The sequence below is a fragment of the Cetorhinus maximus genome, chromosome 13 (assembly GCF_964194155.1).
Source record: "Cetorhinus maximus chromosome 13, sCetMax3.hap1.1, whole genome shotgun sequence".
NCBI classification, from domain to species: Eukaryota; Metazoa; Chordata; class Chondrichthyes; order Lamniformes; family Cetorhinidae; genus Cetorhinus; species Cetorhinus maximus.
Genome location: NC_135891.1, coordinates 21,319,578 through 21,335,070, shown reverse-complemented (window position 1 = coordinate 21,335,070; position 15,493 = coordinate 21,319,578). Strand labels below are relative to the sequence as shown.

The window sequence follows — 15,493 nt, the reverse complement described above, 5'->3', positions numbered from 1 at the left end:
CGTCTCCATCGTGGCAAAAACGGTGGATGTGGCTGAAAATCAAGTCCCGCCCCCAAAAACAAACTCCCATTTTCATGGAGACGGGTCATGTTTTGGGCACGCGCTCTGTGTGCGGGTGTGCACGTGTGCGAATAATATCTTTGTTTAAACCCATGAGTCTGCTTCTGGTACCTTTTAAATTGACCATCCACTAATGGGGGTTTAGCAACACACATCTACTTTCTCAAAAATAAACCACACTGATAATGGACAGGAGGGAAGGAGCTATGTTTTCAGTTTATCTCTCCTCCCCTGTCTGTAACATATCCCTTCCATTGGGTCCATATGACATGAAAAGAAATCCATTCTTTTGCCATGTTTTAAAAAAGGACTTTCTGCTGAACCAAAAAAAGATGGCTGCTACAAGATATCTGACCACAGGGCTGGCCCTTTGTTCTGGGAGCTACCACCAGGAGTTATAAAAGAATTCCTTTCTCAGCCTGTGAAATCTCACATCTCATTGTACAGACACCTTGTAATCAGCAAAAGCAGAGGAAGTGCAGACAAACTGACTTCCCAACCTGAACTATCACAAAAGAGAGATTGAAACTTATGCTTGCAGAACTGTTAACTACTATCTCACACCTAGGATTGTCCAGCTCTATTTCAAAAGGGGACCATTGAGGGAACAATCTAATTTGGGTCAGAAGCACAGAAACTGATTGTTAAGGTGCAATTTACAATTAATGGGCACATGACCCAGGCCTCTGGCCTTTTGGACAGTTTTAACATGACATCTTTGGTCTCACGGGAACACTGGTGTTTTAACATAAACGAGATAGGACTCCAAAACAAAAACAGAATTACCTGGAAAAACTCAGCAGGTCTGGCAGCATCGGTGGAGAAGAAATCAGTTGACGTTTCGAGTCCTCACGACCTCATGAGTTCTGCCGAAGGGTCGTGAGGACTCGAAACGTCAACTGATTTCTTCTCCACCGATGCTGCCAGACCTGCTGAGTTTTTCCAGGTAATTCTGTTTTTGTTTTGGATTTCCAGCATCCGCAGTAGCTTTGAGCTTTTTGTTTTTATCTCTGAGATAGGACTCCAGCTGAGCAAGCAGCCGGTTACCATCTCTCAACTCCATGAAACCTGCTTGATGTTAAATGTCTCTGATCAATGCCTGCCAAGTGGTCTAAGCATAGAATGCCAATTGTGCTGCAGTGTTATTCGTTTAAAGGATTTTTGTGTTGTCATCTCCAACCAGAAACTCATTGGTACTGAGCTCCGGTACGAAAGAAACACCCTCTGGCCTTTAGACTTCTCGGACTCTGAAAATCGCATGAACTAATGTTCATTTCTGTAAGTTCATGTACTGTTTCTATCAATAGTTCTAAAACACTTTTTTTTTCCTCTCTCTATTCCCCCACCCTTCAACTACTGTGTGCACGCATGTGTGTAGTGGAGTGGGAAGTTGCAAACACTTCTCCCCTGGGTTAACCTTCTGAGTTAATCATAACACTAGTTTGCTGTGGGTTATTAGTAAACTGGATCACCCAAATTGAGGGTTTTGGAAAATACACCACCACATGCTTTAAGAATAATTCAAAACACTTTCTGCTTATGGACAGTTGGTGAGAGGAAAGAAGTACAATTTGTGCCTGTAACACTCGTCTGTTTTTATTATAATTCTGCTTCATATGGGAATACTGGTTTTGAGACCAGCTATTCAGAGGAATATATGGGAAGGCCCAAATAACCCAAGGTCTCAGCAAACATTAGATATAAGTAAGACCTTAACAAAAAGATAATTAAATGGATCCATTCCTGACCAACCCATTGTGAAATGCATAATTACAGAATACAGAGCCACCTCAAGTGTAATGGGGCTTTTATTTAGTCACATAATACTCAGAAAAAATACAAAGTTCCATAAGCATAAGTACCAAATCCTGTTGTAGATACCTTCATTCTCGTGATCCTGCTTTTCACTATAAAATATTTGCTTTTAGCTCTTTTTACTCTATCGCTTTGCAGGAGTTTCATGACAGAGTAATCAATTTCAATGCAATGTATATGTAAAGTTAATGGAATGTTTACCATCTTTTTGGATTGTTTTCATTCTATTTGAATTGCCACATTTTCCAACATTCTTACAATGTGATGCTAGCCTATACTAATTTAAAACTTCGTACAAAACAGTGGGAATCAAAGTTGCTGCTTAGAGTAAATGAATCGCATCAGTGACGAGTGGTATGCGCTGTAAATGAAATGTTGCAAAATTAGAAGCAGATACAATATGTAATTTTAATCGTCCTTATCCTTGGCACCATGCTTCAGAATGCGGGTGAATTCCACATAGTTGAAATTGCTTTTCTTGTCAATCGGTGCTTCTCGGAAAAGTTCATCAACTTCCTCATCTGTGAACCTGTCTCCCATAGTGGTCAGCAGCTCACGGAGGTGGTCCTCATGGATGAAACCTATAGAAAATTGAACTTGTTATGTATTGTAGTTTTATTATTCAACTTTTGGATGTCTCACTATACTTAATTACAGAAAAATATTTTGTTTGCTTCAGTTTGAAAAAACCTAGTCTCAATTCAATAATGTGGGGGGAGATGGTGGCACTAATAACCCAGAGGCCCAGGCTAAAGCTCTGGGGACATGGGTTTAAATCCCACCATGGCAGCTGGTGAAATTTAAATTAAATTGAAATCTAGTCTCAGTAATAGTGACCATGAAACTATCATCGATTGTCATAAAAACCCAGCTGGCTCACTTGATGTCCTTTATGAAAGGAAAGCTACTATCCTTACCTGGTCTGGCCTACATGTGACTCCAGACCTACAGCAATGTGGTTGATTCTTAATTGCCCTCTGAAAATGCCTAGCAAGTCACTCAGTTCAAGGGCATTAAGAGATGGACAACAAACGCTGGCCTTGCCAGCGACATCCACATCCCATCAAAGAATTTAAAAAATCTCCAAGTTCAAGAGTGTTGCAGCATAGCATTAGATCATGTCTAATGCAGCAAAAAGGTTACTGCAATGCAGGCACCTGTTAAATCTTCAGGCCACACAATCAAGTAAAAGTAGGTTTTGAAAAGGTGTAGATTTTGGATCATTACACACATGCTTTACTCACACTAGCAGAAAGAGGGAGAGAGAGATCTACAAAATCCTCTAAATGTAACCATGACAATTTATTTTCCTCCCTTCTCTTGGCCAATTTTCCTGTTTTCAGTCCTTTCCTCATGGTGTCCTTGTTTTAGTAAAGTTCTGCAGGTACCTTGTTCAGATGACCCTTATTCTTGTGCGATTCTTTGTGGTGTCAATAGGTTAATCAGCTGTGAAGGGTATTATAGCTGAGGCTGCAATCCTCACATCACCATTTCCTCTCATCAATCCATATGGTGCCCTTCCACCAAATGATGGCAGATAATAACAGTACCGGGCAATTTCTTCCTTTCCCTAATTCAGGCTAATTGAAGCTAATTGTAACATCCTTATTGCCTTTCTAGCATAGATAAGATCAGTCAGCAGAGTGGAAATCAAACTTCAGATCTTCTTGCTCTATATGACTTAGCTGTTCAATTCATAAACTCACTGAACCATTGGGATAGCAATCAAATTAACAATTTACCTGGGTAAATATTTTTTCCCCCAAGAATAAATTAAAATATCATATTATGGATACTGCTTTGTCTAAATTAGTCTAACAATGAATAGAAGTTACTACAGGTACAATACCCCAAATCCAGTACCGTTGGGACCGAGACCGTGGCAGATTTTGGATTTTCCACGTCCAACCTGGCATGTCATTTAAAGTAACCCATTTTGTTATCATGCAATAGGTTCACTCACTTAGTTCAATATACCAGGTTTACTTTCCAAAACAGTTTTTCTGATATGTCTTCCTTAACCGAGGTTTTCCACCCACGGTGGTTGACAAGGCCCTCAACCGTGTCCGACCCATCTCCCGCGCATCCGCTCTCACACCTTCCTCTTCCTCCCAGAACCATGATAGGATCCCCCTTGTCCTCACTTATCACCCCACCAGCCTCCGCATTCAAAGGATCATCCTCCGCCATTTCTGCCAACTCCAGCATGATGCCACCACCAAACACATCTTCCCTTCACCCCCCCGTTGGCATTCCGTAGGGACCGTTCCCTCTGGGACACCCTGGTCCACTTCTCCATCACCCCCTACACCTCAACCCCCTCCCACGGCACCTTCCCATGCAACCGCAGAAGGTGCAACACCCGCCCCTTTACTTCCCCTCTCCGCACCGTCCAAGGGCCCAAACACTCATTTCAAGTGAAGCAGCACTTCACTTGCACTTCCCTCAATTTAGTCTACTGCATTCGCTGCTCCCAATGCGGTCTTCTCCACATTGGAGAGACCAAACGCAGACTGGGTGACCGCGTTGCGGAACACCTTCGGTCTGTCTACAAGCATGAACCAGACCTCCCTGTCACTTGTCATTTTAACACACCACCCTGCTCTCAAGCCCACATGTCCGTCCTTGGCCTGCTGCATTGTTCCAGTGAAGCTCAACGCAAACTGGAGGAACAGCACCTCATCTTCCGATTAGGCACTTTACAGCCTTCCGGACTTAACATTGAGTTCAACAACTTCAGATCATGAACTCTTTCCTCCATCCCCACCCCTTTTCCAATCCCCCTTTTTTCTAATAATTTATATACTTTTTAAATACATTTTTCTTTTCCCGCCTATTTCTATTATTATTTTAAAATTTGTTTCCATCCATTGTTTTATCTCCACATTTTAGCCTATTTCATTCCCTTCCCCCTACCCCACCCCCACTAGGGCCATCTGTCACTTGTTCATCCTGCTTTCTACCCTTAATGTTACCATTAGCACATCCTTTAGCTAATATTACCACCGTCAATGCCCCTTTGTCCTTTTGTCTATGACATCTTTGGCAATCTTTTCTTTGCCTCCACCTATCACTGGCCCTCTATCCAGCTCTACCTGTCCCACCGCCCTTAAACAGCTTATATTCCACCTCATTTCTATTTTTCTTTAGTTCTGATGAAGAGTCATACAGACGCGAAACGTTAACTGTATTCCTCTCCGCAGATGCTGTTAGGCCTGCTGAGTTTTTCCAGCTATTTTTATTTTTGTTTCAGATTTCCAGCATCCGCAATATTTTGCTTTTACCAGGTTTACATCCAGTTTCCCTGCAATATTAGTCTTCAGTTAACGGTTTGTGTCTGGCTTTTTACATTTGAGAGCCTGTTGCCAATCAGATTCAGAGGGAGTAAGCAATGATGAGCTAGAACTGATCCAGAGTAGGGCTCAACCTGTACTGTGCCTGACCAGTGCACCATCTCAAAAATGTCCAGTTATTCAAATCGCTTTATTGTTTTCTTTGTGGACATTCACCTGGGCAAGCATTTTTCCAAGCAGACGTAAACCAATGTGCAATGGTTCAAACAGTCAAGTTCTGTACTACAAAAACGTCTGATTTTTGGACAATGTCGGTTTTTAGGTAGCTGAATTTGAAGTACCACCTGTAGTAATGTGCTGCCAAAAAAAAAGTTGGTCCTTTTCTATATAGCAACAGTGAACACACTTCAAAAAAGTATTTCTTTGGCTGTAAAATGATTTGAGATATTTTAGCCTTGTGGTAGGCACCATATAAATGCAAGTTCTTTATTTCACATCAATTGAAACAATTTTTCTATTAATACTCCCTCCTTGTATCAGATGAGCAGTCTGTACTCCTCAGCTGTATTAATACACCAATCCCTTTTCAGATCTGATGGTGTGTCCATATTTCTGTGCTTATGAATACATTGTTCCCTTTACTTCTTCCTCCATGTGAGTGTGATTCACAGCTGTATTGGTACAATGCTTCTTCCTACTGAACATTACCTCAACTGGCAATACAAAGCAACAGTAGAACTAGGTGGTGCATATTTAGTTGTACAGAAAAACAAGAGGCTGTACTGCTTTCACTCAATCATGTTTAGGTAGAAGTACATAACAGGCTGAATAGCACAGCACTTGCGATCAACCACATAATCTTTGTGGTCACACAGTCCCGTCTTCACACTGACGGTACATTGTGTTGTGTGGAACCACCACCATGCTAAATGGGATAGATTTCAAACTGATCTCGCAGCTCAAAAGTGGGCATTCGTGAGGTGCTGTGGGCCATCATCAGCAGCAGAACTGTATTCAACCATAATCTGTAACCTCATGGCCTGGCACATATTCCCCCACTATACCATTAACATCAAGTCAGGAGATCAACCCTGGTTCAATGAAACTTGCAGGAAGGAATGCCAGGAGCAAGACCACGCTTACCTAAAAATGAATGTCAATCTGGTGACGCTAAAACACAGGGCTACTTGCATGTCAAACAGCAAAAGCAGCAAGCAATGTACAAAGCTAAAAAATCCCATAACCAATGGATCAATTCTTTGCAGTCCTGTCACATCTAGTTCTGAATGGTGGTGGACAATTAAACAGCTCACTGGAGGAGGAGTATCCACAAATATCCCCATCCTCAATGATGGGGGAGCCCAGCCCATCTATGCAAAAGACAAGACTGAAGCATTTGCAACAATCTTCAGCCAGAAGTGCCAAGTGAATGATCCATCTCGGCCTCCGCCTGAAGTCCCCAGCGTCACAGATGCCTGTCTTCAGCCAATTAAATTTACTCCACTTCATATCAAGAAACTGCTGAGGGCACTATGTACTGCAAAGGCTATGGCCCTGACAAAATTTTGGCAATAGTACTGAAGACTTGTGCTTCAGAACTCGCCATGCTTCTAGCCAAGCTTCCAGTACAGCTACAACACTGGCACCTACCTGGCTATGTTGAAAATTGCCCAGGTAAGTTCCGTCCACAAAAAGCAGGACAAATCCAACCCAGCCAATTACCACCCCATCAGTCTACTCTCGATCATCAGCAAATTGATGAAAAGTGTCATTGACAATGTTATCAATTAGCACTTACTCGCCAATAACCTGCTCACTGATGCTCAGTTTGGATTCTGCCAGGGTCACTCGGCTCCTGACCTCATTAGAGCTTTGGTCCAAACATGGACAAAATAGCTGAATTCAAGTGTTGAGGCGAGTGTGACTGCCCTTGACATCAAGGCAACATTTGACCGACTGTGGCATAAAGGAGCCCTAGCAAAACTAGAGCCAGTGGGAATCGGGAAAATATCTCCAATATTTGGGATCATACCCAGCACAAAGGAAGATGGTTGTGGTTGTTGGAGGTCAATCATCTCAGTCCCAGGACATGGCTGCAGGAATCCCTCAGTCATATCCTAGGCCCAACCATCTTCAGCTGCTTCATCAATGACCTTCCCTCCGTCATAAGGTCAGAAGGCAAAGGCGAAGTGGTATTGTCACTGGACTGGTAATCCAGAGACCTGGAGGACCCCGGTTCAAATCTCACCGCAGCAGATGGTGGAATTTGAATCCAATAAAAATCTAGAATTAAAAGTCTAATGATGGCCATAAAAACCATTGCTGATTGTCGGATAAACCCATTTGGTTCACTAATGCCGTCCTTACCTGGTCTGCCCTACATGTGACTGCAGATCCACAGCAATGTGGTTGACTCTTAACTGCCCTCTGAAATGGCCTAGCAAGCCACTCAGTTTTATCAAACCACTAAAAAGTCTATAAGGAATGAAATCAGATGGAAAACCCTGCAAAGTCCTCCTTACTAACATCTGGGGCTCAGCGCCAAAATTGGCTGAGAGAGAGCTGTCTCAGACTAGTCAAGCAACCATCCCTGGGTATGTCCTGTCCCACCGGCAGGAAAGAGCCAGCAGAGGTGGTGGCACAGTGGTATCCTGTTAGGAGGGAGTTGTCTTGGGAGTCCTCAACATTGACTCCAGACCACATAAATTCTCATGGCATCAGGTCAAACATGAGAAAGGAAACCTCCCGCTAATTACCACGTACCATCTCCCCTCAGCTGGTGAATCAACGCTCCTCCATGTTGAACACCACTTGGAGGAAGCACGAAGGATGGCAAGGGTGCAGAATGTACTCTGGGTGGTGGACTTGATAGTCTATCGCCAAGAGTGGTTTGGTAGCACCAGCACAGACCGATCTGGCTGAGTCCTAAATGACATAGCTGCTAGACTGGGTCTGTGGCAGGTGGTGAGGGAACCACCTCGTCCTCACCAATCCAACTGTCACAGATGCATTTGTCCATGACAGTATCGGTGGAAGTGACCACGACACATTCCTTGTGGAGATGAAGCCCCGCCTTCACAACGAGGATACCCCTCCATCGTGTTGTGTGGCTCTGCCACTGTGCTAAATGGGATAGATTTCAAACAGATCTAGCAACTCAAAAAACTGGGCATCCATGAGGCGCTGTGGGTCATCAGCAGAATTGTACTTGGCTACAATCTGTAACCTCATGGCCAGGGATACCTAAAAATGAGGTGTCAACCTGGTGAAGCTACAACACAGGACCATTTGTGTACCAAACAGCATAAGCAGCAAGTGATAGACAGAGCTATGGGATTCCACAACTAACGGATCAGATCTAAGCTCTGCAGTCCTACCACATCCAGTTGTGAATGGTGGTGGACAATTAAATAATCCACCAGAGTAGGAGGCTCTACAAATATCCCCATCCTCAATGATGGGGGAGCCCTGCACAGTTCAAAAGACAAGGCTGAAACATTTGCAACAATCTTCAGCCAGAAGTGCCAAGTGAATGATCCACCTCGGCCTCCTCCAGACGTCCCTGGAATCGTAGATGCCAGCATTCAGCCAGTTTGATTCACTCCACATGATATCAAGAAACAGATGAAGGCACTGGATACTGTAAAGGCTATGGGCCCTGACAATATTCCAACAACAGTACTGAAGACTTGTGCTCCAGGATAACTGGGGTCAAAGGGAATCAGGGGGAAGCTCTCCACTGGTTGGAGTCATACCTAGCACAAAGGAACATGGTTGTGATTGTTGGAAGTCAATCATTCCAGTTTCAGGACATCACTACAGGAGTTCCTCAGGGTAGCATCCTAGTCCCAACCATTTTCAGCTGCTTCATCAATGACCTTCCTACCATCATAAGGTCATAAGTGGGAATGTTCACTGATGTTTGCACAATGTTCAGCACCATTTGCAATGACTCAGATACCGAAGCAGTTCACCACTGCCTTATCAAAGGCAATTAGCGATGGGCAATAAATGCAGGCCTAGCCAGCGACGCTCACATCACATGAACAAATATAAAAAAAAATGTTCAGCATCATTCACGACAACTCAGATACTGAAGGAGTCTAGTGTCCATATGCAGCAAGACCTGGGCAACATTCAGGCTTGGGCCGATAAGTGGCAAGTAGCATTTGTGCTACACAATTTCCAAGCAATGGCCATCTCTGACAGGAAAGAATCTAACCATCTCCCCTTGATATTCAATGGCATTGCTATTTCTGAATTCCCCACTATCAACATCCTGGGTTGGGTGGGGGTTACCATTGACCAGAAATGGAACTGGTCCAGCCATATAAATACTGTTGCTACAAGAGCTTGATTCGCATCCCATCCCATCTACCACCTTCAACATCCAGTCCCTCCATCACCAACACACATGCACTGCAGCAACTCACCACGGCTCCTCGGACAGCACATTCCAAACCCATGAGCTCTACCACCTAGGAGGACCAGGGCAGCAGATGCATGGGACACCGCCACCTGCAAGTTCTCCTCCAAGCCACACACTATTGTGATTTGGAACTATATTGTCATTCCTTCACCATCGCTGGGTCAAAATCCTGGAACTCCCTCCCTAATTGCAACACCCACAACCCGCGAAACAATTTAAAAGTGCAAGTATGGGGATACACTACTGCTGTTTTATAATATCCAAACCATTACAATTTTTAAATTGGAAAAGTCTGAAAAATTGGATGATAGCAACACTTTCACAAAATAGCTTTGTTTTATTCATTTATATTCAGCTAGTGGTTTTCAATTATTTGTTCATGGAGGATTCCCGAATATGTTAACACCCTCCAAAGAATCCCACGCAAATATTAAGATAAACTTTCCGATGATGATATGCGTGCTATCCAATATAAAACAAAATGCTATGATTGCTGAAGAAAGTGTTTGTAAACAATGACCTCCGTGATAGGTTAAATACAGAGTCAGATAGAAATTTGGCGATCTCCCATTGAGTCCAGGGATCCCATGTCATACATTTTTTATTCTGATAAAAAGCGTTAGAAGTAGGGTCAGCAACAGTGTATTAGTAATTCCAAGTTTTCTGAACAATTCAGCTAATCTATGTAATTTGTGAATCCAGGACCGTAGTTCAGGAGGCTTACATATATAACTAGGTCACAAAGGATACCAAATAGAGTTAATCTACTGTAACATTGCAGGTTTAATTCAATAGGTCCTCAGAGAATCATGTCTCCACTGTGCAGCTTTTCAAATAAGTAACTTGATTGCCAGTTAAAGGCCACAGTAAACATGGCTTCCAAACATTTTAACTGGTAAGGTATTCTTTTTAAACCATTTCCAACAGGAATTGTCTAGGCCCTGATATTTTGCCTGGAGGCTGAGAATGGGCAAGGGGTATGAAGGCCCTGCTGAACTCGATTGCAGGACCTGATTGTCATTTCTTCTTCTGTTTCATCTGGCATCCAGCTAAGTTGACAACCTGGCCGGTGGACGGACTCACTCTTGGGAACGGTCGCTGGAAACTGGAAAGGGGCAATGTTTGCAATTAGGTCTGGAGGTATGTCGCGAACAGGGTATTGGAGGGAGGAGGCTGACAAACAGAGTTTGGGGTGGGAGGAGGTCAGCAAATGGGGCTCCTGCCCTTCCTGGCCCCCAAGGAATGCTGGAAAATGCTATGACCACATGGAACCACAGCTCCCAATTTCATTTCATTGTGGGGTTTCTCAACCCCTGAGAAACCCGTGTAGCAGCAGTGAATTTTACATCGGACTCCCAAATGCACTGTGGCAGCCCAATTTAAAAATGCTAATAAGGTGTTCTGCCTTTCCACGTGGGACATGAGGATACCCAAAAACCGCTATCATAATAAAGACAGGGGACACGTGCACAGTGTGTTGGCCATGCACTTTCCCATATTTAAGCCTTTAACTGCATCTCTGACCATCTCTCATCTGCATTGGGGTGATTAATATCAAGGGCATAGTTTCCAATGGGAACTTTCCAGCATTTGATCATCATTGTAATCATACATAGCTGCTACATCACACCTACGCCTCTTATTCACATGAGGTAACAGAACTTAGGGATGCAATTAATTAGAGTATTCTCAAACTGGGATGAATAACTAAACAGCTTTTAAAATGGTGACAGTTATTCCTAAACCTACAGGTTATTATGGGTCAAAATTCTGGAACTCCCACCCTAACAGCATTATGGGTGTACCTACACCACAGGGACTGCAGCGGTTCAAGGTGGCAGCTCACCACCACCTTGTCGAGGGCAATTAGGGATGGGCAATAAATGCTGGCCCAGCCAGCGAAGCCCACATTCCATAAATAAATAAGTTGCAGCTTTACAGAACCTGAGCAATTTCTGGTATTAGCTAAGCTTGAAAAGCGGAGAATTTAGCAAATATCATAATGTAATATGAATAAGATGTTATACAGCTGAACTGATTTAAAATACAACATGAAAATTAATCAAATTGTGTACAATCTGCTGTCAGCCCAGTGATGTTTGTTTACTAATCCAAATCTGCTAGAACTGCTAGCAGCACCAGGCTTCTTTTTCTTTATACTTTTAGGATAGATTCCAGAGATTACTGCCTCTTATTTAAAGCTGTTTACCTGTTCCTTCTTCATCAAAGCAAGCAAAAGCATTTCGAATGACATCTTCTGGATCTGTGCCATTTAGCTTCTCACCAAACATGGTCAGGAACATGGTGAAGTTAATGGGACCAGGAGCTTCATTCATCATTCCTTCTAGGTACTCATCTGTAGGGTTCTTTCCTGTTAACAAGGGTTCAAAGTTGAAAGTGAGCTGCCTGCATTGTTTCATAGAATGTCCTGTACGGCAGAGAGTAGCTGATTATGTAGTGACTGAGTCATTCCTAAGAGGCTTTGCAGCATTAAAGGCGAAAAATATGCAGCTTAATGTAGCAAAACAGTTTTTTATAAGCATCTTTTAAAAAAAATTAACACTAACATTTGAGGAAACAATATATTTGTATCATGTGATTGTATGTTATTAGGTGGTTGTGACTGACACCAAAATAAACACATTTGACCTTTTCATTTGACAACTATTTTATACCAATGAGCTCTTGATAATGTGTGTTGTACAAACAAGCACAAGCAGGTTTTTAAACAATTAGTGATATTTTATGCTCATAATTTGGAGTTGGGGAACCTAAGGCTTTTTATTTTAAGTTCTAGTATGAAAAAATGGACTAGTAAAAAGGTAGGCCATAATTCCCATGGAAGTGCTGTATACTTTACCGAGAGAAGCCAACATGTCATGCAGATCTTCCTTGTCAATGAAGCCATCACGGTTTTGGTCTATCATGTTGAAAGCCTCTTTGAACTCCTGGATCTGAGACTGATCAAACATTGCAAACACATTGGAAGTTGCACGCTGAGGGCGCTTCTTTGCGGTCTTTGCCTTTGCTCTTTTGCTGGACATGTTGATGCCTTAGTGACCTAAATAAAGAGGGCACAAGTTAAAAGCTTTATTTTAAGAAATGCACCACAAGTAGTAGACAGGCTTCAAGACATGTCTGATTCATGTTTTAGCAAGTCTGGGCCCATCTGACTGGTAGAAGAGAACTGATTTGTGAATACCATCAAGTCACTGAACCCTGAAAGAAGTTAAACATGCTCATATCTTTTTCAGCACAGTTCCCTAGAAGGTAATTACTGGGATTAATCCCTTAATTAGGGAAATGCTCCAAAACTCACAACATGGATTAGGTGAAATTTGCTATATTAAAATCAGGATATTGCAAAAATCCATAAATAGCTTTTCATTTCCCTCAGAAAGTAAAGATTTTGCTGAAGGTAGTGAAGCTGTTTCATTTTAGATTGATTGTTAAACTCTTGAGTTATCAGAGGGATGTTCGCTTTTAAAATCAAACCCCTTTTTGCAGCTAAGTCAGTCACTGATTTTGGAAAACTGAAGGTATGAAAAAATTTTTGAAGTCAGAGCGTAATTCTTGTGAAAAAAAAACTTTTGTTCTCATCTTTGTTCCAGCTTTACTGAAGTGTAGATACATGATTCCGATCAAAAGGTTAATTTATTTTCTGGCATTTTATTAGCATAGGGCAGAATTGTCTCAGATTTGCAGTAAGTGTGGTAGTGGGTACGAAAAAGGACGTTATATCTGGCGGCCGTAATGGTGGCTTTTTGCGCCATACTGTCCCAGTCCCGACAAGTCCCGCCTCATTAATAATGCATTCCCGGGAAACACGCCGGATCGCTGGCGGGGCAGCCTCTGATTTGCCTGCCCCACTATCACCTCAGGCCTTCAGTAATCCAAGTGCCATATTTAAAGGGCATCCCTGCATAGAGCTAATTCTCTTTAAGGCATCAGAAGCTGCTGGCAAGCCATGACTGCTAAAGGGAGGAAACATGCTGCCCCAAATTTAGCGACTCCTCCCTCGGGCACCAACTGGATGCTGTGGAGATCCGCCATGAAGTCCTCTATCCCCACGCTGGGCAAAGACCAGCGAGCAAGGTTACCAATCCAGCAGGGGAGGCGGTGGTGGCAGTGGTCAGTGACAATACCGTGCAAAAGAGGTCAAAAGAATGATCCCTTCCGTTCCACCAGGGTAAGTCACTCCTCTCATCACTCTCAACTCTCAAACCCATCACAATTACACAGGGATCTTATTCACTGCCAGTTCAAGGGACATCACCATTCACTCTCTCTCACACACACCTTCATCTGCCCTGGGGATTGCATCCTCATCCCATCCATGGTACCAGTCACCATCCCTACATGCCAGGCACTCATCATCTGGCCAGGCAGGCGTCCTGCTCTCTCCATCTCTATTCATGCAGGACAAGCTGGCACACAACAAAAGGGAGAGGTTGCAGATTGGTGGAGGAATGCTTGATATCAAGGTCCTCACTGATTTGAAAACAGTCAATCAGCTGGCCGGCGAGGATCTGGACTGTTCCTGTGCTGACGGTGAGGTCGGCGGTGCTCTACCAAGTCAGGATCCAGCAATGCAACATCCATCAGGTAACCACGCTGTGAGTCTCTTCCCCCGTTCCGCAGTCCCCTGCCATGCACTAATTATCGCTCTTTGCTTTTGCAGGCACATCTGGGAAGCAGCTGAGGAGGTCCATGACCCAGGTCCTCGACTCAAGCCTTGAAGACACTTCAGAAGAAGCATCTGATGACACCCTAATTGAAGACCCGTCACAGCGCTCACCCACACCCTCCACCAGCGCAGAGACACACACCTCGGTGGGACCTAGTTCTAGAGTTCCATCAGGGTCACAATCTGGTGAGCACATCACACTGTCTGATCCACAGCAGGCGGAGGCAAGGACTCCCCTGATTTCCGGCACTCGGAGGACTGCTGGAGACCAGAAATCTGCTGAGTCCGAGTCAGATGAGGAGGCTCTGGACTCGGTCATACCTCAGTCGCTGGAGCTGCAAAGGCAAGATCGGGAATATCAGGAAGGGATGTCCACTGCACTCCTCAGGTTGCAAGGCATGATGGAGGAGCCGTCTGCCTTCAGTCTGAGGTGATAGCGCGGGCATGCCAATGCACCGAGGTCAACACTGGTAAGAAAGCGGCCGCCATGGAGTGCTTGGTCCAGGACATCAGTCCTGCACTGCTGTGCAGGCTGAACTCCATCGCTGATGCCATAGTTGGCCTCCAACAGTGTCAACGTGAGGGGGATGTGGGGCAACTCAATCTCACTCCAGCTTCCTCTTTTCCTCAAGAAGTCAGCCAGGAGCCCTTGGGCACTCATAGGGAGGAAGATCAGCAGGTGCACATCCCGGGGCCATCCATCCAGGTGACTCTGAGAGTGTCCGGCCCATCCGAATAATCTCTTCCTGTGACCCTAGCATCTCCAGCTCCACAGGCCAAGGAGGCTGACCCTGCCACACAGCAGGACCCTAAAAGCAGGCTGGGGCCTCCAGGTCTCGGCTGTCCAGAGGATATCCATCAAGGTCATCACAGAAAGGGCATTCAGCAGGCTGCCTCTGCTGTGGGTTAGGAAGGTTAAGAAGATGTAACTCTTTTTGTTACAAAACAATTAAACCAAATTAACAAAATCAGGGACAAAGTAAAAGCAGCCCCTTAAATGGAAACTGCAAAAACAAAAGACAAAATTCAAAGGAAATTTACGAACATCAAACCAAAATGTGTTTAAAGGGGTCGAATAAACACTCCAGTCCCCACGATGCCTACCAAGCAGGGAAGGCCTTGACAGTGCCAGCAGACACCGCAAGTTCCCTCTCCAGGGACACCCGGCTGCGAACATAGCCATGGAAGAGAGGCAGACAGTCAGGTCGG

The 15,493-nt window shown here is 44.1% G+C and overlaps 1 protein-coding gene across 2 annotated transcripts in view; it reads right to left on the bottom strand.

Annotated features, from left to right (window-relative positions):
- Window positions 1-1,852: 1,852 nt before the first annotated feature.
- LOC144688480 (myosin regulatory light polypeptide 9) overlaps window positions 1,853-15,493 on the bottom strand; it is a 48,086-nt gene continuing 34,445 nt past the window's right edge. For both annotated transcript variants that reach the window (XM_078555083.1, XM_078555082.1), the window contains exons 2-4: window positions 12,458-12,658; window positions 11,807-11,968; window positions 1,853-2,456 (exon numbers count right to left, since the gene is read on the bottom strand). In XM_078555083.1, the coding sequence (XP_078411209.1) occupies window positions 2,284-2,456; window positions 11,807-11,968; window positions 12,458-12,641 (519 nt within the window). In that variant the 5' untranslated portion in view covers window positions 12,642-12,658 and the 3' untranslated portion in view covers window positions 1,853-2,283. The remainder of the gene's footprint in view (window positions 2,457-11,806; window positions 11,969-12,457; window positions 12,659-15,493) is intronic.